At 37.7% G+C, this 26,964-nt stretch overlaps 1 protein-coding gene across 8 annotated transcripts in view; it reads right to left on the reverse strand.

Moving 5' to 3' along the window:
* Nucleotides 1–4,947: 4,947 nt before the first annotated feature.
* Nucleotides 4,948–26,964, reverse strand: part of LIN54 (lin-54 DREAM MuvB core complex component) — an 88,980-nt gene continuing 66,963 nt past the window's right edge. For all 8 annotated transcript variants that reach the window (XM_009240150.4, XM_009240146.4, XM_054553211.2 and 5 more), the window contains 9 exon segments: nt 25,375–25,591; nt 19,039–19,112; nt 18,689–18,886; nt 17,567–17,658; nt 16,384–16,455; nt 15,460–15,562; nt 15,161–15,298; nt 10,141–10,343; nt 4,948–7,490 (listed from right to left, as the gene is read on the reverse strand). In XM_009240150.4, the coding sequence (XP_009238425.1) occupies nt 7,289–7,490; nt 10,141–10,343; nt 15,161–15,298; nt 15,460–15,562; nt 16,384–16,455; nt 17,567–17,658; nt 18,689–18,886; nt 19,039–19,112; nt 25,375–25,591 (1,299 nt within the window). In that variant the 3' untranslated portion in view covers nt 4,948–7,288.

Genomic DNA, 26,964 nt, shown 5'->3' on the forward strand with positions numbered 1-26,964 from the left:
GAAGACATGGAGGCCGGGCGCGGTGGCTCATGCCTGTAATCCCTGCACTTTGTGAGGCCAAGGCGGGTGGATCACCTGAGGTCAGGAGTTTGAGATCAGCCTGGCAACATGATGAAACCCCGTCTCTACTAAAAATACAAAAAATTAGCTGGGCATGGTTGCACGTGCCTGTAATCCCAGCTACTTGGGAGGCTGAGGCAGGAGAATCGCTTGAACCTGGGAGGTGGAGGTTGCGGTGAGCCGAGATTGCACCACTGCACTCTAGCCTGGGTAACAAGAGCGAGACTCCGTCTCAGAAACAAAAAGGAAGAGAAGAAAGTTGCTGATTAGGTTCCTATGGATCTTTGATGTTGTCTGGGCAAATAACTCACTGCTATTTAGTCTGTCATAAACATGATGTGCTGTCTTTTATACATGAAGATAATAAAATTGATTCCTTTATTGGAAGTTCTACAGACCTTTGGCTAAAAGTACCACAGCTCAAAGTTTTTCATAATCTGCTTTATGATTATTACTTTTTTTTCTTCATGGGGATTGGCTGTACATCTCTTAAATGGTTCTTTTTGACACTTTAAATGGCTGAGGATGGCCAGTCACGGTGGCTCACGCCTGTAATCCCAGCACTTTGAGAGGCCGAGGCAGGTGGATCACCCGAGGTTAGGAGTTCGAGACCAGCCTGGCCAACATGGCAAAACCCCGTCTCTACTAAAAATACAAAAATTAGCCCGGCATGGTGGCAGGCGCCTGTAATTCCTGCTACTCAGGAGGCTGAGGCAGGAGAATCGCTTGAACCCGGGAGGCGGAGGTTGCAGAGAGCCGAGATCTTGCCACTGCATTCCAGCCTGGGCAACAAGAGCAAGATTCCGTCTCAAAAAAAAATAAGACATGGCCAGCCACAGTAGTTCATGCCTCAACTCCCAGCATTTTGGGAAGCCGAGGCAAGAGGATTGCTTGAACCCAGGAGTTCAAAACAAGCCTGGACAATTAACAGTGAGACCCCCCATCTCTGAAAGAAAAAAAAGGAAAGACATAATATTGGCAAGAATGTGGAGAAATTAGAACCCTCATACACTTTTGTTGGTGAGAATGTAAAATATTCCAGCTAGTGCAGCAGCTTTGGAAAATAGCCTGGCAGTTCCTCAAAAGCTTAGTTACCTATGACCTAGCAAATTGTACTCCTAGGCATATACCCAAGAGAAATGAAAACGTCCACACAAAAATGTGTACATGAACTTCATTGATAATAGCCAAAAAGTGGGGAAAAAGCCTAAATGTCCATCAACTGATTAATGAAAACAAAAAAATGTGCTATAACCACAAGATGGGTAAGTGTATGTTTAACCTTATAACGAACTGCCAAAACTTGCAAAGTGACTATCGTTTTATCAATGTTCCCGTTGCTGTACTTCTTTCTTAGCACTTGGTATTGTCAGGATTTTGGTCTGTTTTCAAGTAGCCATTCTAATAGGTGTCTAGTGCTATTTCATTGTAGTTTACACTTGGATTTTCCTAATAACCAATGATGTGGAGCACCTTTTCATATGCTTATTTGCCATCGTGTATCTTCTTAGGTGAAATATCTGTTCAAGTCTTTTGTTCATATTTTGGAAGACTGGCTCTTTTCTTACTGAGCATTAGTTACATATTCTGGATATAAGTGCATTATCAGATGTGTTTTGCAATTATTTTTTTCTGTCTGTGGCTTTTTTTATTTTCTTAACAGTGTCTTTTGAAAAGCAGATGTAATTAATTTTGATAAGTCCAGTTTTTCAATTTTTTTCTTTTTGGGAATCTTAGTTTCATATCTAAAATCTTTGCCTAACCCAAGGTCACAGATTTTTCTTAGGTTTTCTTCCCAATATTTAGTAGTTTTAGGCTTTACATGTAAGCTGTGATTCATTCTCAGTTAACTTTGGTATATGAGTTGAGGTGCTTTTTTTTTTTTTTTTTTTTGAGACTGAGTCTCACTTTTTTGCCCAGGCTGGAGTGCAGTGACACAATCTTGGTGCACTGCAACTCCACCTCCCGGGTTCCAGTGATTCCTTTGCCTCCTGAGTAACTGACTACAAGTGTGTGCTACCACGCACAACTAATTTTTGTGTTTTTAGTAGAGTTGGGGTTTTGCCTTGTCGGCCAGGATGGTCTGAACTCCTGACCTTAAGTGATCCACCCGCCTCGGCCTTCCAAAGTGCTGGGATTACAGGAATGAGCCACCGCACCCAGCCGTGAAGTTCGTATTTTTACATATGGATATGCCAGCCCCATTTGTTTAAAAAACTATCCCCATTGAACTACTTTCATACAATGATAAAAAACTAACTATATATATGAGGTCTCTATTCTCTTCCATTGATAAATAAGATCTATCCACTACCACACTGTCTTAATTACTCTAGTTTTATCTCTCTTGAAATTAGGTGGGAGTTCTCCAACTTTGTTCTTTTTTCAAAAATGTTTTGGCTGTTCTGGTTGCCCCTTTCCATATAAGTTTTATCATCAGCTTGTTGATTTCTATAAAAATTCCTGCTGGGATTTTGACTGCAGTTGTGTTGAATCTATAGATCAATGTGGAGAGAATTGACATCTTAATAATATAGAACCTTCTAATCCATGAAACATGGTCTATCTTTTTTTTTTAGGTTCTTTGATTTTTTGAGTTTCTTACTTTTCAGCACAGATCTTACATATCTTTGTTAGATTTCATGTTTTCTGAAATCTGTAGTGGTGATTTAAAAATTTCAGTTTCTAAACATTCATTGCTACTACGTAGAAGTACAGTCAACTTTTGCATACTGATGTTGCTAAATTATTCTAGTAGTTTTGAGATTCTTTGATTTTTCTATGTAGGCATTCATATCATCAAATAGTCTTATTTATTTATTTCCAATCTGTGGGCCTTTTTCCCCCCTGCCTTATTGCACAGTGAGCTACATTGTTGAATAAGAATGCCTCGCTCCTAGTCTTAAAGGAAAGCATTCTTCACCATGTGTATGTTAGCTGTAGGGTTTTTTTGTAAATGGTCTTTATCAGGTTTAGTCTTAGTTCTCTGAAGACTTTATTTTTTTGTTTATTGAATCATATGTGGCTGAATTTTACCAGATACTTTTTTCTGCACCTTTTGGGTAAAAAAATTTTTGAGATAAAATTCACATAACCATAATATTTACCCTCTTAAATAAGCATATAGTGGCCGGGCATGGTGGCTCACCTGTAATCCCAGCACTTTGGGAGGCCAAGGCGGGTGGATCACCTGAGGTCAGGAGTTGGAGACTAGCTTGACCAATGTGGTGAAACCCCGTCACTACTAAAAATACAAAATTAGCCAGGCTTGGGGGCGCATGCCTGTAATACCAGCTACTCGGGAGACTGAGACATGAGAATTGCTTGAACCAGGAGGCAGAGGGTGCAGTGAGCTGAGATCGCACCACCGCACTCCAGCCTGGGCGACAGAGTGAGACTCCGTCTCAAGAAACAAACAAACAAGAAAATATATAATTTAGCAGTTTTTCCTATATCCACAGTCATTTTCTGCAACTTTTGAGATGATCATTTAGCTTTTCTTATTTGTATGCTGATACAGTGAACAATGTTTTTTTTTTAAACATTGGATCAACTTTTATTCCCAGGATAAACCCTACTTGGTCATGATGTATTCTTTTTATAATATTATGACCAGATTTCATACGCCAGTATGATAAATGACAGTTTCATAAAGTCCCCGTGACCTTATAATAAACATTACCCTAAATATACTTGTTTTCTTATTGCTTTTGAATAGAAACTAAGAGTGTCTTAAATGCTGTCACAAAATTTGCCATTTAGAAGGAAATTTTTAATTAAAAAAATACCTTATAGCTTTCAACTCATAAAATCACATGGATTAAAAAAAAAAAGCTCACCTTTGGTCTACAGATAATGACAAAATGTGCATTCAAGAAGCCCTAACAAGAAAAGCCTTAAGTAATTTACATGATGAAAATAACTCCAATAGTAAGGGATTTTTAGTTGATTGCCTTCCCTTATGCTTTGGGTGTTCACACCAGAATTCCTATATAAAATGCTTAAGAGATACAACATGATCAAAGTTATGGCTGGAGGTCCTGCTGTGAAGCTTCATTTACATAATAAGTATTCATTTTCTTAACTATTTGTGTTACAGAACAATAAAAATAGATAACTTTTCTAAAATTATTTTTATTCACATTTTACATAAGATTGAAAAAATGTCAGTTGTCCACTACCAGAAAATGGGGAACTAATCACTCTGTTTGCTTTTGTATCTGTAACATTAAGGTTCTGTTTCCCAGACCCCAGAGATAAGAGCTACAGGTTGTGTTTAGTGCTTCAGAAAAAAGGAAACCAAGAAAGATAGCTATCATAAGAACATTTCACATTAAAAGACAGAGTAGATTGATTTTCTGGGTATTTTTGTTTTTGTTTTTGAGGAGACAAGGTCTCACTCTGATTGCCAGGCTGGAGTGCAGTGGTGTAATTTTGACTTATTACAGCCTCAACCTCTGCAGGCTCAGGCGATCCTCCCACCTCAGCCTCCAAAGTGTCAAGGACTGCAGGTGTGCGCCACCACACCCAGTTAACTTTTTTATATTTTTAGTAGAGACAGGGTTTCACCATGTAGCCTGGGCTGGTCTAGAACTCCTGGACTCAAGTGATTCACCCGCCTTGGCCTCCCAAAGTGCTGGAATTACAGGCGTGAGCCACCATGCCCGGCTGAGTTTCTGCTCTTAAAAGAAACAGTGGGAAAAAAAAGAGAAGACATATTCTCATTTCAAAGCAATTTATGTTAGTAATAACTGAGCAGAATGATAGAATTTTTTAGTTGTGTTTTCAGAAGTAATGTCAAATTTACTTCAGATCATTTAAAAGGTTTTTTGCATATTAAATGGTTAATAAAGTGGTGTTATTAAACTAAAGAAAAAATGCAAAACCTTTTTTTTTTACAGAATAGTATAAATGTTTATTTTCTGTATGATTTACTTTGCTGTCCTGTTTTTACAATATAGAAAAGCATATTCTTTGAATAGCTCTAGTAAATATAAATTTAATCTTTCTACTTTGGGATGTAAATAGAGCTAAAAAATTATATACCCAACCCTCCCCAAATAGTCTTTTAAAATCATTGAATTAATGTGGCTGTTCATCTTGTTCAGCAATTTGATGCAAATGCCTGAATACAAAAAGTTGTTTAGTAAGTACTACACAGGAAGGAAAAGGCTTAATATTTTAGATAGATTTTTGAAAATCAGAAAAACTAGTAGCATTTGATTGCACCTTGAAATTTTTTTACAAGCAAAACATTTGTAAGCAATGCCATCATACATAATCTACAATTGTAATCAAAATTTCACGAACATTTTCTGCACACTGTATATAAATACACATCACAAAGGTGCAATTAGAATTAACACAGAGTATGTACAAAATGAACAAAGTTTAAGTTTAGACCAAAAAACTTATTGTAATCTTTTGAAAAATAACTTGATTATTATTTTACCCTCTTACACTAATTTACATTTATACAAATTTTAAACATACTAGATTGAGGTGCTAAGAATGTTTGAACTATCTACATTTAAAGTCACTGCACTATGATTTTATAAATCCAAATTTAAAAGGAAGATACTTCAGTGAATAACGGAATCCTCTTGGATTACTTAATTTCTATTGCCTATATCTTGTGTGTTCATATGAACATATATACACACTTAATACATACAACTATAGAGTCCTTGTAGGAAATGCAATAATCATATACTAATTACTGATGATTAAGGTACCTAACAAAATGCCTGAATTCCAACATGGTTTTTTCTTGTCATAAAATCAAGAGTCCTGTCACAACAGGCTCTTAAATTCATAGAGTTTTTGAATTACTGAAAATGATTTAGGTTATTTTAGTAATTATAGGAAAACAGACCTTCCAAATCACTGGCTGAAAATAATGCCATATTAAACTTCCCTTATAAAAAGAAATTCCACTACAATTTTGAAAATTTTGTTAGGAGGCCCATTTCTGTAAATCAAGTAAGAGTTATGATTTGATTTGAAACCTCTTAGTTCAAAACTATATAAAAAGGGCCGGGCACGGTGGCTCATGCCTGTAATCCCAGCACTTTGGGAGGCCGAGGCGGGCGAATCACGAGGTCAGGAGATCAAGACCATCCTGGCTAACACAAAAAATAAGCCGGGCATGGTGGCATGCACCTGTAGTCCCAGCTACTCAGGAGGCTGAGGCAGGAGAATCGCTTGAACCTGGGAGGCAGAGGCGTTGCAGTGAGCTGAGATCGCACCATTGCACTCCAACCTGGGCTATGCAGCGAGACTCCGTCTCAAAAAAAAAAAAAAGTCTGTAAAAATGATTGTATAGATGAAAACTTCTCTAAATTCATCTTTTGCAGCTTCCCTATTCTTTGTTTCTCCACCCATGCCAAATTTTATACTTGATTACTATGTGAGGTTCTATATTATCACTACATAATGTTTACTTCTATTTATATCCACTTATCATTCTAGTTGTACCCAGTAATCACTTTGACAATTTATTACTTCAAATACATACCACCTCTTTGAAAGAAAATGGAGACAGCCCAGAGCATCTGTTAGCCTTTCCTTATTATAGAAACATTGCCCATCCTCTGAGAATTATTTACTGTCCTTTAATATTTTATATGTTTTTTTAAATAACTTTAAAAAATTTTTAAAGTGTGCCTGGGGATTGTTTCCCCTTCTGACGTTCCCAAAGTGACAACAGGATATTATTCCAGAATCTGCCCTAAAAGGCTGCTTTTTCTTTAAAAGATAGTCCTTTCTTAAATACAAAATGTCATTTGAATGTGTTTCATAAGAATTTGTTTATGTAACATTCTGTCTGCAGATATTCTAGATCAAGTCCCAAAGAATGGGTGCTAACCACTGCTGCTTTGGCTTTTCTACTAACAAAGTCATACAACACCATACATTATAAATTATATGAATTTATAAACATTTTTTGTCAAAGGTATCAGAAAGAAAACATCTAATTCTTAAGAAACCCAAGCAAATTAAAAAATCTATATAATAAAGAAAAATTTAGAAGGGGCATAAGCAGATTTAACTAAGATTTAAAATGTACTAATTTCCTCATTTAAAATTTCTTCTCCTTCAGTATTATAATTTCAGGTCTTTTAAAACAAGGACTGAATTAAAATACAGTAATTGTTTTTCTTCCAGAAAATCAAGTGTCCCTGCACCTTAAATTTTCTGTACAGTTCATCAGTCTTTTGTGCAAGAGTTAGCAATTCATGGCACAAGGGTCACTTTTTGCCTTTCCTGCAGAGTTGATGACACTCATCAAACATCGTCCGAATTCCTCAAGTATCATCCGTTCCGCTGCTGCCTTTGATTTTCCCTTCTTGTCTGCCTGCTCTGCCTGGGCAAGGAGGCAATTACATGTGGCTTCAGCTACTTCCTTAGTTACAAATGTAAATGGCAATCTGAAATGATTTTTGAAAGAGAAAGATGATGGTGGTGTTAAATAACAACAAAAGTGGTAACATTCTTTCATCTGGAAATCTCTACTGACACTTTCACAATTCACCAGCAGGATGAGCATCACAATTTACACAGTGAGCACAAGCACATCCTAAAAAGGGCTTTAAAAAGTTAAATTTGGTTTTATTCACATATTGTAAGAATATTGTTCAGAAAATTTAACATTTAACATAAAACGTTACTTATTACCTAGGCAAGGTTATGTGGTTAACTAAAAGATAATAGTCTACATGAAGACTAGAATTTCTTTAACTAAAATCCTCCCAAATCATGAATGTATGCTCCATAAGTTCAATTTTTATTTACTGCTGTTGCTCCAGTGCCTAGAATAGTGCATGACATAGAGACGCTACATGAATAGTTGCTGAATGAATGAATAATACTGGGAATTGACAGCACTATCTCTTGGGCAAAATGAAAAATAAAGCACTTTACCATAGTCACTGATATTGTTTGTAGAAAACATTCCAAAATTCTGCATCATTCTATCACAACAAAACAAAATGGCGAAACCAAATGTTGTTCTGTACACAGAGTTGCATTGATAAAGACCTGAGCTATTGAGTATTAAATTGGAGCAACCCATCGTGAGGCTTGCTATATATGCAGCCAACTCAAGTCTTAAAAGCCTGTGACAGATTAAGTCAAGCAACATAATCTAACCACTAACTCAACAACCTGTGAGTAAGCGGTCACTTAACAGACGTATACTAAATAATGAAGTCTGAAATTAAAGCTCACTATGGCAAGAGAGGGTAATTGAGAATTCAGGCTGCCATGCAGCTGTATAGGAATCTTTAACATACAAACAAGCACTTTAACTTAGAAAATATTAATTTAAGGTTTTGGTCACTTGAAACAAGCTTGTTAACATCCTAGCATAACTTTTTTTATACAAGTTTTTAATATGTAGTTTTGATTATAATTTTATAATTTTGTTTTCATATCATTAACATCTTTCCAATTTTAAAAATTAATTATAAATATTTTACTGTAGCAGTATCTTTAATCTCCATGTGGAGATTAGATTCAATACTCTAAAGACCAGAAAGAATCCCAGGTTATAAGCCTCATTAAGGTGCCTGACCATTTCCACTTTATTCAGTCAAAAACCATTTGCTGTTTATATTCCAGTCATAAGAGTTCTTTAGAACTAATATCTTAAGGCCAGGCACGGTAGCTCATGCCTGTAATCCCAGCACTTTGGGAGGCTGAGATGGGCAGATCACCTAAGGTCAGGTGTTCAAGACCAGGCTGGCCAACGTAGTGAGACCTCATCTCTACTAAAAATACATAAATTTAGCTGGGCGTAGTGGTGTATGCCTGTAATCCCAGCTACTTAGGAGGCTGAAGCAGGAGAATTGCTTAAACCCAGGAGGTGGAGATTGCAATGAGCTGAGATCATGACACTGCACACCAGCCTGGGCAACAGGGTGAGACTCTATCTCAAAACAAAACAAAAAAACCAAAAAACTAATATCTTAAAATATTTTGTACAAAAAAGCTTTATTTTTATAAGCACTGGATCTCATTTTCAATTTAGGCATTTTATTTTTGAGACGGAGTTTGCTCTTGTTGCCCAAGCTGGAGTGCAGTTGCGTGATCTCGGCTCACTGCAACCTCTGCCTCCCAGGCTTAAGCGATTCTCCTGCGTCAGCCTCCCAAGTAGCTGGGACTACAGGCGTACACCACCACAGCTGACTAATTTTTTGTATTTTTAGTAGAGATGGGGTTTCACCGTGTTGGCCAGGCTGGTCTCAAACTCCTGACCTCAGGTGATCCGCCCACCTTGGCCTCCCAAAGTGCTGGGATTACAGGCGTGAGCCACCGTGCCTGGCCTACTTAGGCATTTTAAATAATATGCCATTTGCAAGGCTCATTCCATTTAATAATTCCTCAGATTAACCTCTAACAAACTTTCTAATACCAGACCAGTCCAGTCCAGTCCAAATCACAAACTATGTTTTATCAGGTCTTGACAAACACTGGAGATATTATAGACATGCCTTATTCCTCACAGCCACCTGCTATAGGCTATTTTAAGGATAAGAAAACTGAGGCTCAAAGAGATTCACAAACTACTAAGTAGCACAGATAGTATAAACTCAAGTCTACCTGACTTCAGAGGTCAAGCTTTTCTACTCCAGAGCTCAGCAGATAAAAGAGATAACAATACGGAGCTGCACTATTACAGTGTGATGGGTGGTCCAATAGGATGGGAAAAGTGCTCCAAGAAATGGAAAAGGCAAGAGAAGGTAAGAAAATGCAAAAACATAATTACACATTCAGCGAGACATATGAACATCTGGTTTTCTTTAGGGTTCCTCAAATTACATAATTACCTCATCTTAGTAGACAGAAATTAAGCACAGTGGACTAAATCATTACTGTGCATTTTCGAACTGCACAATAATCTGACAGTGGTTTCTGTTACCTTTAAATTCCTTTACAAGTAACTAAAGATGGAAAGAAAATGCAAAAATCAGGTTTGCAACAACCAAAAGTATAAACTCAACTTTGCCCCCTGAAAAGAAACTTTACCAAAAGTAAGTATTTGGGAAATACTATAAAAAGATTAAAATACTGACTTACTTTCCGCCTCCACTATTTAAAGCTGGTGTTGGCCTAGTAAGCAAGTCTGAAATTTGAGAGGATAACTTCGTCTTGGCTGCTGTTTGTTGCTGCACCCTTACTTCAGCTGCATCTGCCAAATGCATCAATGTCTTCCTTTCCGGGCTTTCTTCAAAATTCTTACAGCCAATACATTTGCATATTGAGGAACACATTATTTTTGCCTAAAAGATTTACATAAGAAAAGTTTCCAAATCAAAACCAAAATACATTACTATAAGTAGATGCCACAATCAAATCAACAGCTAATAGCATTACCTGGTCAACTGATAAGATTAGATGGAAGTATCTGTGGCTGACAAACGTACACATGTGGCTAACTAGGTTAGGTATTCTTAAGTCTGACAGTGGCTGTATAACGTTTGTGGCTGTGTCCTTCCATGTCAGTTTTCCCCCACTATGAATACAGATTTTCTTCAGATATGTTACACATGTTTTTCATAAACATGCATGATATACTAAAATATCAAAAATAAAGGTCATCCAGAATCCAGCCTCCTCAATCAAATCATCATTAACATGTAGCTGACCTCCCATTTATGCATATGTATACAATTTCACATTAAAGGGATTTCATAGATGCTGTTTTTATTATTCTATTATGCTATTTTTAATCTGAAGAGGGAGTTCGGGAGGGACTTCAGATTCCCTAAACCCTTCAATAACCCATGTGAAACTAGTGTGTATTTTACATTTTATATAAATATATATTTTCATGTAAAAATATGTCAAATGTAAGTATAAAATCCTAGACCTTACGTATATATACAAATATAGAACTTTCATTTTTTAGTTTTTCAAAGTCATATTATCTGCTTTTCTGCATCTTGCTTTTCTTACAACTCATGGAATCCCTCCAAAGTCATCTGGCATAGCTTCAGTTCATTCTATTTAACAGCTAGGTGTAAATCCCTGGTATGATGTGTCAATTTTATTGGGCATTCATTTCCCTATTGATGGGTATTTATTTTTGTTTCCAGTTCTTGGGTACCACAAATGATGCATAAAAAGACTTTTTTGTTATACATTATGCCTTTTTATTTCTCTGAGTTAGATTTCTAGAATTGGGCTCACTGGTTAACAGGTCTGTGTATTTTAATTTTTTTTTTTTTTTTTTTGAGACGGAGTCTCGCTCTGTCGCCCAGGCTGGAGTGCAGTGGCACGATCTCAGCTCACTGCAAGCTCCGCCTCCCGGGTTCAGGCCATTCTCCTGCCTCAGCATCCCGAGTAGCTGGGACTACAGGCGCCCGCCACCACACCCAGCTAATTTTTTTTCTATTTTTAGTAGAGATGGGGTTTCACCGTGTTAGCCAGGATGGTCCCGACCTCCTGACCTCGTGATTCACCCGCCTCAGCCTCCCAAAGTGCTGGGATTACAGACGTGAGCCACCGCACCTGGCCTGTGTATTTTAAGAGATGTAGCCAGATTGCTTTTTCAAAAGGCTGTAATACCTCACATCTCATCAGCAATGTGTAAAGGAAGGCTTTCCCACATTCCCTTCAACAATGGATATTATAACTCCCTTTAACATTTTATGCTGGGCGCGGTGGCTCACACCTGTAATCCCAGCACTTTGGGAGGCCGAGGTGGCAGGATCACCTGAGGTCGGGAGTTCAAGACCAGCCTGACCAACATGGAGAAACCCCCTCTCTCTTTAAAAAAAAAAAAAAAAAATTAGGCAGGCATGGTGGCACATGCCTGTAATCTCAGCTACTCGGGAGGCTGAGGCAGGAGAATCGCTTGAACCCGGGAGGTGGAGGTTGCGGTGAGCTGAGATCACACCATTGCACTCCAGCCTAGGTGACAAGAATGAAACTCCATCTCAAAAAAAAAAAAAATTTATAATCTGATCAGATGATAAAGTGAGATTTCACTGTTCTTTAATGTATATTTCCCTGATTTCTAACGAATTTGAGTATGTTTTTGTTTGCATTTTCGTCAATGAACCCATGTCTATATAAATAAATAAAACTGTTCTTTCTCTCTATAGCACCTAGCAAGATAAACGGGCTGCATTATAAACACATTTACTCTGCTCCTTTCTTATAAGACACCAATAAATTCCATTTACCAAAGGAAAAAATGGATATACGTTTATGTTAACTGGGTTACTGTGAGCCTGACTGGGAATCTAACTAAACCAATACTTAATAAGCATCTAGTGATGAAGAGAGAAAATTCCTGACCTCAGAGTGGGGAAAACATACCAATAATGGTAATTTAGATTTTATATATATATATATATATATATATATTTGTTTTTTTTAAATTATCTTTATATTTTAAGAACCATAGGAAAGCCATTAATAGTGTCTAACTGGAGCTCAGATGGAGAAATTACAGTGACACTTAGCTTGGCGAATTTAACTTCCCCTGTACAAAAAAAAAAAAAAAAGATGTGGAGGAGAGGAAAATGGTCACAAGAAAAGACACAGCCATGAAATAAGGTGGGTAGCCATTCATCCAATCAACAAGCCTATAGGCATTGAAAGGAGACATGAATGTGTTGTCCAGATGCAAACCAACAGGATTAAAAAGCCAATTCAGCTGAAGAACAAGGTGTCAAAAGAACAATTCAACACAAAATGTCAGATAAGCCCCAGCTAATTTACAGCCAATTAGCCGCTGCTATTCATAGTTTAGTATATTCTAAGTTTCTCCATTTTTTGGTACATAACTTTTGGAATGATAAATTTATTACTAGACAGTGTATCTGTCCTGACAAAATTTCATTATAATAGGTAGGGCAAGGCTGTCTCTTCTAACACTTTTAAACCAGTCCAGTACCTTTTCTAACAGATTGTTAACCAGTTCAATTAAATGGTTAGTTCCTATATGTCTGAATTTCATATGCCCAGCATGTATTGATTGTTCAATGCCATATACATGATAGGGTCGCTTTGCCCTTCTGATCTGACTTTACATAAATTTCTATGTTCTGAAAAGAAGTGTTAATTTTTACATATTCATGACAACTTTTGTATGATATGGCTTCTAAATGCAAGCCAGCTATTTCATCAGGTATTCAAAAGAAGAAAGACTAAAAAAGATTCCAACGCTGGATGAAAACTGGCTTGCTGGATTTGGAGATGTAAAGACAGTTTAAAAAATCAACTTGCGACGGTAGCTCATGCCTGTAATCCCAACATTTTGGGAGGCTGATTGATGGGTGGGCGGATCACTTGAGTTTGAGACCAACCGGGCCAATGTGGTGAAACCCTGTCTCTACTAAAAACAAAAAATACAAAAATTACCTGGGCATGGTGGCAGGCGCCTGTAATCCCACCTACTTGGGAAGCTGAGAAAGGAGAATCGCTTGAACCCAGGAGACGGAGATTACAGTGAGACAAGATCACACCACTGCACTCCCGCCTGGGCGACAGGGCGAGACTCCGTCTCAAAAACAAACAAAATAACAACAACAACAACAAAAAACTTGTCTCTTTATGCAATTTTCATTCATATCATCTGCAGAACTCACAAGATGTTACTCTCCTATTCCCTATTCTACTTTACTTCCTGAGAGGAGTATTTGACTTTGTAAATAAGTAGATTAGGAAAGAATTCATTACACAGAGAATGCAATACACAAAATCTTGCATGTGACACATGCTGTAAGGGAGAGGGCACTGAACTGGAGGACATGCTCCTGTGGCAGGGCAAACCTTCACCAAGTGCAAAGCTAGGCTTTCTGCCAATAAATAAATAAACTAATTAATTAATTAATTCTCTGAGAAAAAGAATGAAAATATATGAGAGTATGAGAAGAGCCAAGAACAGGAATAACTCAACCACCCAAAAGACTGTCAGTAAAGAGTTTCAGGCATACCAAGAAACCAGTTATGGTAATCTAGGGTTAATCTCAATCACTAGATTGTTACATATAAGCTTCTAAAATAAAACTATATAGTTCTGTGTCTAAAGCAAGAAGGGGAAGATTTACATGGCATTTGTCAGAGCAGAGTTTCAACTACATCTTCCAGAGAAGACGCCTGACCCATAAGTAAAAATAACCAGCTCAGTGGAACAACAAAACAGTGAAAATGGAGACAATCGCCTACCGTGACCAGTAACCTCATCCAGCAGAATGCCAGATCCCCCTTTCCTATTTTTATGCTCACAAAGCAAACTTCTTAACATACTTTGGTTTTCCACAGAGCAGTGTGCTCTTTGAGTGGGCATAACCGGCATTTTGGTCAAGATAATCCTTTAATTTCCAGACTGTACCCCGGGATGCAGGCTATTTTGTATCTATCTATCTATCTATCTATCTATCTATCTATCTATCTATTTATATTTATATATTTGAGACAGAGTCTTGCTCTGTTGCCCAAGCTGGAGTGCAGTGCCATGATCTCGGCTCACTGCAACCTCCACCTCCTGGGTTCAAGCGATTCTCGTGCCTCAGCCTCCCGAGTAGCTGGGATTACAGGCGCCCACCACCATGCCCAGCTAATTTTTGTTTTAGTACAGACGGGGTTTCACCATGTTGACCAGGCTGGTCTCGAACTCCTGACCTCAAGTGATCTGCCCACCTCTGCCTCCCAAAGTGCTGGGATTACAGGTGTGAGCCACTGCACCCGGCCATATATTTCTAAGAAGCCTGTGAAGGAACAGTAAGTAGAACTGCACCTCAGGTGAGAATCACTGCTGGAGAGTTTCCAATCCACTTTGATATTATTTTTATTGAAAATCAATATATTGGTGTTCTGATCTGCATACTTCTGAGCATAATGACCAAGAAGTTATGGTAAATCATCCAGTAAGACCCCAGGCTGTAATAATAAACCCAAGGTATTCCTCCAAAGCCCTGCTACAGAGGCTCGAAGGCCTTCCTCAAACAAGGGCCTTTGCACCAACTGTGCATATTTTCAAACTGCAATAGCAAGGTGATTTCCCAATTTTCAAGTAAATTTTTGTAGTATGTCCTTTCTAAAACTGTTTTTAAAAAGATATTATTTTCCCCACCCAGCATCTCACCTCATAGCATTCACAGTAGTTTTTAAGACATCCTGATCGTTTGCAATTACATCCTTTGCTATGACGTCGATCAGATTCTCCCTCCTTTCCTTTCCCTATCTTGGGCTTAAAGGCTTCTGGATTTCTGTCAAGGCATGCCTAGCAAAACAGATCAAATATCAGTTAGAGTTAAGTCACAGTAGATGAAATTTAAACACTGCAAAAGGAATTGATACGTTTCTTTGCAAGACAATTGAATTATTTAAAAAACTGATGAAACTGGATATTTCTGTCAGTTAAATGAAATAAAAAATAATCACCTTTATTGCTTTTTGCCTTTCATTTTCATGTTCCAAATTGTTGTAACAATTAGTACAATTGCAGTTGTTGCAAAATTCACCATTTGCAAAGCAATCACAATATCTGAAAGGTAAAAGTCAGTATAAGGTAAAAAGTCATTATTAAGGAAAACTAATTATCTGATTATATATGCATACATTGTATATATATTGTACACGTACTACATATGTGGTAAAGCATCTCAGAAATCTACTCAGCTACCCAGTTAAAGAGTTAACAACACATATTGTCAACCACATACTAAGGCTCAAAGTTTAAATCACCAAGTCCTAGAAATGTGGCCTAAAAACTTAGTCCAACCAATAACAGCTGTCACACAAGAGCTATATAATTTTATGTGCCCCCAAAGTAAGGCATTTCAAAATTCTGAAAAAGGAAAAACACTGGCTATATTCTAATAGTTGAACTGGCTCATCTGAGTTATAGTAGTATTACTTTGGATTTTATGCCCCAATAAGACCAATGCTTTTCATTTAACTATTTCATGTCAAATCTTTTTAATGCTAATAAGCAAATTAACCATTCAGTGACTTTTAAAACTACCTAGAGTATCATCACTTCACTTAGGAGACCAAATACAAAAGTCATAAATAAGATCAAACATTATTATTAAGGGCAGAAGCTATGTCTGTCTCATGCTGCTATGTCCCTAACCCCTACTCCAGTGATTCATGTACGGTAAGGACTCTAAATATTTCTTGCTAAATGAATGAAATAATATTTTTACACTGCCATATATGTTCAAACATTCACTTACTTGTATGTTTATTTAAATTACTTAGACTTATGAGCTTTGGTCTGCTAAAAATTTTTCGTTAACTCCATTTACTTTTAAGTGCATTTCTAATTACATTAAATGAGCAAACAGTTGCAAAAACACTTACAGTTTCAAACACAGTGATTTTGTACAATTACAGGGCTTTCGGGGCCGACTGGCCGACTCTGATGGGATTATGCTGTACAGATAGAAAAAAAGATATACATTTAATCAATAGTAACTAAAATTAATTTAGTTGCTACAACTAATTTAAAATTTAAAAAATTAGACCTAAAACTAATTTAAAATTAGAAAAGTCTCCAATCTATAAATCCCTCCAGAAACAAAGCTTTAACCAATGTTAAATGTGTCCATCTAAAATAAAAAGTTTGCTACATTGTTCTATTTACATTAGGTTCAAAGGCAAGTTGTAACATGAAAAGAGGCAGAGACAAGTATGAAATAATTTTTTTAAAAGAAGTTATCAATAGCTGCTAAAGAACACTCCACAAACACTGTCCCTTCTAAGAAAACAAAAGTTGAGATTGCCTCAAAACTCTTGGGATTCAATTATAAAAAGCAGTGAGGAAAAGGATTGTGTGGAGGAGGAAATGGAAGTGGGATGTGGACTGATTCCGGGTAATTAAGCACGGCTTCTAAGCTGATACTGCAAAAGCCAGTAATTAATAGATAAACAACTAAACATCAACAAAAAACGAGGACCTAACATAATTTTAAAAATAGTTGGGCAGGTGCAGTGGCTTAAGCCTGGAATCCCAGCACTTTGGGAGACTGAGCCAGGAGGATCACTTGAGCCCAGGAGTTGGGGATTAGCCTGGGCAATATAGTGAGATGGCATCTCTGCAAAAAAATTTTAAAATTAGGAGAGCATGGTGGCATGTGCATAGAGTTCCAGCTACTCAGGAGGCTGAGGCAGGAGGATTGCTTGAGCCTGGGAGGTTGCAGTGAGCTGAGATCACAGCACTGCACTCCAGCCTGGGCAACAGAGCAAGACCTTGTCTCGAAAAATAAAGATAAAAAATAGTTAGCATCATCATTTTGGAAACATACTCAGAATGAAAGAGAATAATAAAACCAATGTAGCAAAATTGGTGAATCTGAATAGAGTATTTGGGAATTGACTATTTCTGTAATTTTTCTGTTTGAAATATTTCAACAAGTATTTTAGAGGCATGCTCACATGGCTTTAAGGGGAAAAAAATCAAAGAGGATGTAGTTTGGAATATATATATTTACTGTTGCATTTAAGCTGATCTAACAACTTATGTACCTATTTTCAAAATACTCACCCATTGAATGGAAGCCGTGCCTGGGTCTGGATACCAGATGTTCCAGTAAAGGTAGAGTTGCTTGCTATTGATACATATGAAGACTGCTGTAGCTACATGTAAAGAAAATTAATTTTAGATCATATTTCCAAAAATGGACAATACTGTCAGGTATGATAATCAGTAAGAAATACAAATCCATCCATTAAAATAAGAAAAACACAATGGAGAATTTCACACAAACACATACTTCACAGGGCTCTTTTAAAGACTCAAACCAATACTATAGGTGAAAATAATGTGAACATTTTACAGTATTACACAGTACAAATATAAAGAAAGTATTTCACAGAAGAGTTAAGTATGTCGGAATGATAGGAAATGCTAGATGAATGCTCTCAAAGTATTGTAATAACTTGTTTGGGCTAGAAGAATGCAATGTGCCTACTTACAAATAAAATAGGTACTATATTGATCATTTATCACACTACAAATTACAGAGAATGAGAAGTTACATGCACAATAGTTTTCTATTTTACACCAACTTCTAAACATTAGAAATGCTTATGACAAAAATACTGAACATTATTCTTTTTATCAATAGCCACAAAACATATTCCAAAGTATATTTCATTAAAAAGTACACATGTGGGTTTGTTTCCCCGTCTTTCATTCTAAAGATGACCGGTAAGAGTAGATAGATCGCTGAAGATATGTCACCTGGAAATGCATCTCACAGTTTATTTTCCAATAAATAAACTTGGGCTTATTTTCCAAGTCAGTGGCATCAAATTTATGTGTGAGGAAGAGGTTTATAACAGCCACAGTCTTTTCTAAATTCATTTGGACTCTGCTGATTTTAACTTCAGTCTATTTTCTATCATATCGCCACAGGCTTACGCTCTTGCCAAGCTGCTCTCAGCTCCAAATTGTCTGACTTGTATATCTGACTTGTGTTATATATTTCTAAATGCTAAAGGTACATAGAAATAAACTTAAAGTTTTGGGTTAACATTTTAAGATTTTGGAAAGTGCCACTTCAATACTGAGTTAGATGTGTCTGAGTAGCTTCTGTGATAGCACTGGACATCTTGGACCCCATTATCACTTTTGCAATACAATGACTTTATTTTTTCCACATACCTGAGTAACATACTGAGCTGGAAGCACTGCATAACCCACATTCCCTGTTCCCGGAGCTGGTGCCAGGACAGTGCCTGGTGGCAGGTTAGTGAGGTTGGGCTGGATCTGTGGCAGTGGTGTGGCAGGCATGATAAGCCGTTGCTGTGGCTGGCTAGTAGTTACTATTTGTGAAGTTGGATTGATTGGTTTTGGAACAACCTAAAAAGAAGGGACATATATCAATGACCACAAAATAAATTTTACAGCTATTCAATTCAGTATAAATCTCTTGCACCTAAATCTTAACTTTCTATTTAAAAAGTAAATCGTCTATTTGGGAAAGACTGAGAAAGAAGTTATGTGATACTCACTTGTTTGACAGCCTGAGCTGAGACAATTGGAACTGACATCCGCACTGGGGTTGTATTAACAACCACTGGCTTTGCTTTTTAAAAAACAAAAGAAGGATGAACAAGTTATTTACAGAAAATAGTATTTAAAACACTTAAGAATACTTAGCTCTCCCAAGTTATTCTCGTAAAAGAGCTTAAAGAATTCCATTTGATTCCTAATTTGAGCAATCTTTAATCAGGATAGTTACCTTTCAAAATTGCTTACCTCATCTACCAGAGAACTTATATCTAAGGTGGCTACAGTCTATCCACTTTATGAGGGAATATTTGTAGGTTCAAGACATTCAAATGAAAATACTTCAATCTGTATTCAGATGATTTATACATTCAGTACTAAATCCAGTCAAATGAAATGTATAAATAAAAGAACTGTCATTCATAAGCTTGAGTAACAACAGCACTCTATACTACTATTTCTCATTGCTCTTTCTATTCAAACCAGAGAATATATCATTCTTGGGTTTTTGTTTTTTTTTGAGACGGAGACTCACTCTCTGTCACCCGGGCTGGAGTGTAGTGGTGCAATCTCAGCTCACTGCAACCTCCGCCTCCCAGGTTCAAGCGATTCTTGTGCCTCAGCCTCCCAAGTACCTGAAGTTACAGGCGTGCGCCACCATGCCCAGCTAATTTTTGTATTTTTAGTAGACATTGGGTTCTGCCATGTTGGCCAGGTTGGTCTCGAACTCCTGACCTCAGGTAATCCACCCGCCTTGGCGACCCAAAGTGCTGTGATTATAGGCGTGAGCCACTGCGCCCAGCCAGTGTAATTCAATACTTACAGAATACATACTAAAAGGCAGCACAGCAAAAAGGATAAGAACATGGACTCTAAAGTCATAAGACCCAGGGCATTTAAATCCCAGTTCTGCTGTTTTCTAACCACTTAAGCTCTCTTTGCCTGTATCCTCATCTGCAATATGGGGAGTATCTACCTTATGGCATATAAGGGTTAAGTATATGTTAATTCATGAAAATTGATCAGAACACTGCCCTACAAATAGTAAATGCTCACTAAATGTTAGCTGCCATCATCGTTGTTACAACTGCTGCTACTATATAAATGGCACTGTAGCCATTGTTTCAGGAAAACTAAAGCACTAGACCTCTGCTGTCAGGGAGATTACATTCTAGTTCAGCAGATTAGGCAGATGCCCAAATAAGATAAATATTATTAAAGAAGATACATGAAGAGCTGTGGGAGTTTAGAGGAAAGAGGATATATATATATATATATATATATAGTTGGCAGAGGATGGAAATATAGAAAAAGCACACGGAGGACACAGTATTGAGATGGGCCCCAATCAATAGGCTGGCCGTATGGAGGGCACACAGACTGGAGAAGGGCATTTCACACAGAGACAGAAGCATGAGAAGTGGAAGCTTAATCTTGGGAAGCTGCAAAGCATATTCACAAATGTTGGTGAACAAACCAGTCTGGCTAATACCTGGGATTAACGTAGACAAATACAGGCAAAAAGGCAGATTGCAGACATTTATGGAGGACCTTGAATGTTAGGGTAGGACTCTATATTTAATCTGTATTTTTAATTCAGTACACAATGAGAAGTTTCTAGAGATTTTTAAATACAGAAATTATATTGAAATAAAAGAAAAATTAATTGTATTTGGCAGCAGTGCATAAAACAGAATGGAGTTGCAAGAGACAAGTCAGAAGAGTGCAAAAAAATGACGGTCTGATCTGGAGTGACAGCAATGGGAATAAAAAAGAGAGAGCAGATGCAAGAGACCTGGTGTAGGTGAAAGGACCATGACCTACCAACCACTGAATGGTAGGAACTGTAGGTATAAGCGAAGAAAACGTAAGTCACTGCAGAGCTTTCAAGTGACCAGGAAAATGACAGTTATTAGAACGAAAAACTCAAGGATGAGCTGTTTTCAAGGGAGGATGAAACTTGACATGGAGAAATACTGGGATGAAATTCAGGAAAGACATTGGCACTAGACATAACACATTTGGACCAATAAGAAGTGCAATTTTAAAAACTGCCTACTGCCATTTCCACTGTTAAAAGCAGATTTATGAAGATAGAAATGACATCTCTTCAGGTTTCATTGATGTAAAAGTAAGGCCTGGAGCCTGGTCTGAAAGAGAGGTTGAGAGAATTCTGAACAAAATGAAAAAGAATAAATTTCCTTAGATAGAAAGGCTACTATGATATCAGCAGTTTTTTTTTTTTTTTTTTTTTACTTTTGGTGGGGACTGGAAGGATGATGGCTAAAGACAAAAAAGCTGAGAGTCCTAGAAGAGAATCTTAGAGTAGGCACTCTGATTTAAGAGGCAGCAGCCCACTGCAGCAAGGTGACAAACTAGGGCGAAGGAGGGAGAGCAGGAGATGTCTAGAGAGAATATATGATTAGTGGTGATGGTTGCACAATTTTGTGAATATACTAAAAACCAGTGAATTGTATGCTTTGAAAGGGTGAACTTTATGGTATACGTGAATTACATCTCAGTAAGGTTGTTATACAAAAAGAGTGTATGACTCTTTTCCTGTATGAAATACGGGAGCAGTGTGACATCTGATACCCAGTTTGAAGTTGTTCCTGTTCTGTTTGAATTTTCCTCATTTATACTGAAGCATTAGCAAGATTATAATAACCATTGTAGATTGGTCTCAGCAATGCTAGAAGGAATTAAAAGGAGAGCCTCAATTCCTGCTTGGGACACAGGAGAGTGGACTCCCTCCACCACCTGCTCCTGGGAGAGATGACAGTCGCTGTTCCATGAGCACAGTGCAGTGATTCTGAAGTGAGAGCAATGACCAGTGGAATCCAAAAACTTCCTGGTGGTCCTGAGAAATAACTGGGAAGGAGAGTGACCTGCCTTCCATCACATTAAATGGGGACTATCCCTGCCTTTTCCTCATACACATGCACAAATGTGTGTGCACACACACACACACACACACCCTCCCTCCCTCCCTGGCCCGGTAAAGAAAACTTAGAAACTCAAATTTACATAGGTGTGACACTTGCATGCTGAGTTTTTAACTGAAGCTGGGGAATGAAGAAAATGTAAAATCAAGTGGTCACAAAACAGAATACTATAAAATACCTAGGGAAGGGGATGTTACGTAACTAGGTCAACCGTCTGCATTTCTCGTCCTCCTTACCTTAGCACACATTACTAACTACTACTTCAGTTTTCATAGAAGCTGGCATAATTGTGTAGTTTTTAGTCTTTGGCAGGAACTCTGAACAATCCTTTAGAATAGCCTCCTTCCAAACTTCAGAAACCATACCTGCAAGTGTTTGAGGCTTTTTAACTTCTTAAATTGGTTTCCTCCCTCACCGAGATGATAGGTTGTATTCTGAAAAGGCTAACCAAGCACTTTCCTGAGTCCCTCTACTATTCTGCCTACCAGTGAACCAACGATTAACATGCTGGAGCCTTTGAACATTAGTTCTTGTGCAACTTTCAGGGGAAAATGTACAAGATAAGCCCCTTTGGCATTTAAGTAAATTCCTCATAAAGAGACATTAATATTTGATGAACTAGAGCAACTATTTAGTGTAACTTTAATAAAAATTGTATTTAACTTGTCATTCCTGTGAAATAATATATATTATATATCTCCAGATCTTTTATGGGACAGGAGAGAGAGACAAAAAGAGAAAAATATAGATGGATATAAGGGAAATAACATGGGCAGTATATGTATGTGGCTGGGTGGGAAGAGGGTATAGAGTGAGGTGAAGAAGGCAGAGAGATATAGGGGAGAACAGAGAGGCAATGTTCGAGGTAGAAAGCAAAAAAGGAAGCAGAAGGGAAGCAGAAGAGTGGTGAAGGATTGCCAGGTGGCAAGGAGAAAAAGAGAAGTAGAGACAGGCAGAAAGACAGACATAAAGCTGGAAAAGAAGGCACCAGTCAATACTGAATTTATTTTTTATTTATTTATTTATTTTTTGAGACAGAGTCTTGCTCTGTCGCCCAGGTTGGAGTGTAGTGGTGCGATCTCAGCTTACTGCAACCTCTGCCTCCCGGGTTCAAGTGATTCTCCTGCCTCAGCCTCTCAAGTAGCTGGGATTACAGGTGTGTGCCACCACGCCCAACTAATTTTTGTATTTTTTCAGTAGAGACAGGGTTTCACCATGTTGGCAGGGCTGGTCTCAAACTCCCAACCTCAAGTGATTCGGCCTCCCAAAGTGCTGGGATTACGGTGTGCACCACCATGCCCAGCCAATACTCTATTTTGAAATGTCCATCCCATTCCTCCACTCTCCCTGGATCTTCCTTATACTAAAGGCATACTCTTGCTAATCAATAAATTAATGTTAACACTAATTAGGTTTAATCCATTATATGGATTCTCAGCATACTATTATACACATACAAACACACACATAAAATACAACCAATTATATGTAATGACTGCTTTCTATCATTATCATCATACTACCTAAGTGGATTGGACTTACAGCACTTCTCTCAGTACCCTGCTAAGTTTAAGTATTGAGAGAATATAAAATTTGACTCCCTTAGTCAACAATGTGGTTTTTTCATTTTTCCCCTCATTAAGATTATGATAATGACTTTATTCCAAAATCTTTTCTAAAAAGAATTAGAAAATATAACTGCTTGCTGTGTCTAATTTAATAAGATATATACTAAAATACTGCTTACTGTTTTCTCCCTTCAGCAATTTGAAAGAGAAATAAATAGGTTTTATTCTTCTGTAGGTTCCCTCAGGTGAACCACCTATCAGCAACAGGTAGCTCCAAATCTCTGATCTTTTTTTTAATTTTTAATTTTAGACTACTCAAGTATAGCAGTAAGAAAAGGAAAAAGGTAGAACAAGGAGTTCCAACTGTAACTGTGAACAATCAATCAAGATAATTCACAACCTTCAGACTACCCTCTGATCTCTTTTTTGTTATGTTTTGTTTTTTTTGAGAAGGAGTCTCGCTCTGTTGCCCAGGCTGGAGTGCAGTGGCGCAATCTCGGTTCGTGGCAACCCCCGCCACCCAGGTTCAAGCAATTCTCCTGCCTCAGCCTCCTAGGTAGCTAGGATCACAGGCACGCGCCATCACACCCAGCTAATTTTTGTATTTTTAGTAGAGACGGGGTTTCACCATGTTGGCCAGACTGGTCACGAACTCCTGACCTCAGATGATCCTTGGCCTCCCAAAGTGCTGGGATTACAGGAGTGAGCCACAGCGCCTGATCTACCCTCTGATCTCTTAATAAAAATCAAAGAGTAACCAACTAGTCTTTAATTCTTCTATTTACTTTTCATAAACAATACATCACTTAATTGCCATCAACTGCTTCTTGACGTTGTCAGAATATAAAACAAGGAAACACGTAAGCCCTAAACTATAAACTATCCTGATCCTTTCATATCTCTCAATTTTTAGAAAAGTAGATAAATGTGAAAAAGGTCATTTATGTGTCTATGGATGTATATCAGGTGGTAAGAAGGGTTAAACACAAACATAGAAAATAGAAGGACAACAAACAGGAATATCCCTTTGGGAAAATACAACTAAGCAAAATAAAACATTTTAATCACTTTTTTTTTTTGAGATGGAATCTCACTCTGTCGCCCAGACTGGTGTGCAGTGGCATGATCTCAGCTCACTGCAACCTCCATCTCCCAGTTTCGAGCAATTCTCCAGTCTCAGCCTCCCGAGTAGCTGGGACTACAGGCGCACACCACCACACCCGGCTAATTTTTGTATTTTTAGTTGAGACAGGGTTTCACCATATTGGTCAGGCTGGTCTTGAACTCCTGACCTCAAGTGATCCACCTGCCTCAGCCTCCTAAAGTGCTGGGATTACAGCTGTGAGCCACCGTGCCTGGCCTTTTAATCACTTTTTTAGTAGCAATTATAGATTCAAAATAAGTAAAAGGTAAAAGTGACATTAAGTTCTTACTTACTTATACCTTGCCTATTTGTCATTTCAACTGACCCAAACCCTATCAAGGGGCTTTATAGTTTAGCAAATAAAATACATAATACGGTTCCACCTAAATGTATCCCACTGGCATAAATGGCAGGTTTTAAAACCAGCAATAAAATGGCTAACCACGAATTAACAAATAATTACTATTATCTGGTATAATACCACACTGTGTACCAACATCTAGCAGAAAGAATACTACAGTTATGCACAACTATCATTCTATTTCATTGCCTTCTGCACCAGTTACTGGCTCAAACTCAGTTGAAATGCCACTCTTCATCAGGATTTCAGCAAGAAATGGACAAATGTTCTTTAATCATGTTAAAAGCATGAATTACTGTTTTTAAAAAATGGTTACTAACCTTGCTGAAGAGGCTGAGTGTTTGTACTGGGATTCTGACTAACTGGCTGGGTTGAGCTACTGGCTGATGTGGCAGTAACAAGTCGGACATAATGAAACTTGCTTCCAGGCACTTGAATCTGCTGGACATTGGGAGCAGTTGCCAGAGGAATAATTGTCTTAAACTGTGATGTGCTCACTCCTCCAACAGTGATGGTCTGCACAGTTGATTTCACTGCCTATTAAACAATACAACATGGCTGTCATTAATCTGGGATGTAACTTTCCTACTATTTTTAACAATTGCTCAAGTTGTAAAGTATGCTCCTGTATTGCATCAAAAGCTGCTGAAAGGAACAACCTGTTCAAAGAGAAATGAAAAAATGGTAATAATTACAGAAATAAAACCAAAATTAATGAATTCTACCTTCCATCTCTAGTAGTTAACTTCCTTGGTAGTCCATTTCAGATGACTTGCTATGAAGAAATTATTACTTAATTTGCAAGTACTTACACAAGTTTGTTAATATCAGGTAAAATTTATAAGAAAATAATTATTTTAAAATTCCCAGAATTAAGCCCCATATAGAGAAAAGATGATACAGATAGTTGGCATTATTGCTACCCACCAAAATAACTACAGCAAATTTTATATTCCCACATTCTGTATGTTTTGTATTTTTAGTAGATACGGGGTTTCACCATATTGGTCAGACTGGTCTTGAACTCCTGACCTCAGGTGATCCACCTGCCTCAGCCCCCCAAAGTGCTGCTTTTTCCCAAAAGAAAAGCCTACCTGATACCCTTACTAAGTTTAGTAAATTCTGAAAGGCATAATACTCCCTAGGTATAAAAGTACCCACTAGCATATGGGCAGGAGGCCAAATTCAGTCCAAAATTACCAATTTTGTTTGTCTAGGGAAACTAGTTTTGTATTCCCTGAGTCAAAAAAAAATATATATATATATATAATTTTTTTTTTTTTTTTAAGACAGGGTCTCATTCTGTCACCCAGGCTGGAATGCAGTAGTGCAATAACGGCTCACTGCAGCCTCGACCTCCTGGGCTCAAGCCATCCTTCTGCCTCAGCCTCCTGAGCAGGTAGGACCACAGGTACCACGCCCAGTTAATTTTGTGTGTGTGTGTGTGTGTGTGTGTGTGTGTGGGGTAGAGAGAGGGTCTCACTTTGCTGCCCAGGCTGGTCTTGAACTCCTGGGCTCAAGCAATCCTCCTACCTCAGCTTCCCAAAGGGTAGGGATTACAGGTGGGAGCCACAATCATTTTAATTGATTAAAATGATTTAATTATTTTTAAAATTAAAGACTGATATTAATCCTTTTCTTTGATCCGACAAAAGGCAATGGGAATTCCCCAAAAGCTAAATGAAACATCTTAGGCAGAGCAGAACACAATAGTCTTTTGAGAAGTCCCTAACTGCTGTTTAACCAATGTACAACACACTGTCATACAATGCAAAGGATCAAAGATTCTCTAACCAGATATATAGTATTATTTTATAAATAATTACATCCTCACCTACTCTATAAAAAGCTCTCATGCTAAAAGACAACTGATGTATGATGGAGGAAATCTGTATTCACTATATGGATAA

This window comes from Pongo abelii, chromosome 3 (genome assembly GCF_028885655.2).
Source record: "Pongo abelii isolate AG06213 chromosome 3, NHGRI_mPonAbe1-v2.0_pri, whole genome shotgun sequence".
In the NCBI taxonomy this organism is placed as follows: domain Eukaryota; kingdom Metazoa; phylum Chordata; class Mammalia; order Primates; family Hominidae; genus Pongo; species Pongo abelii.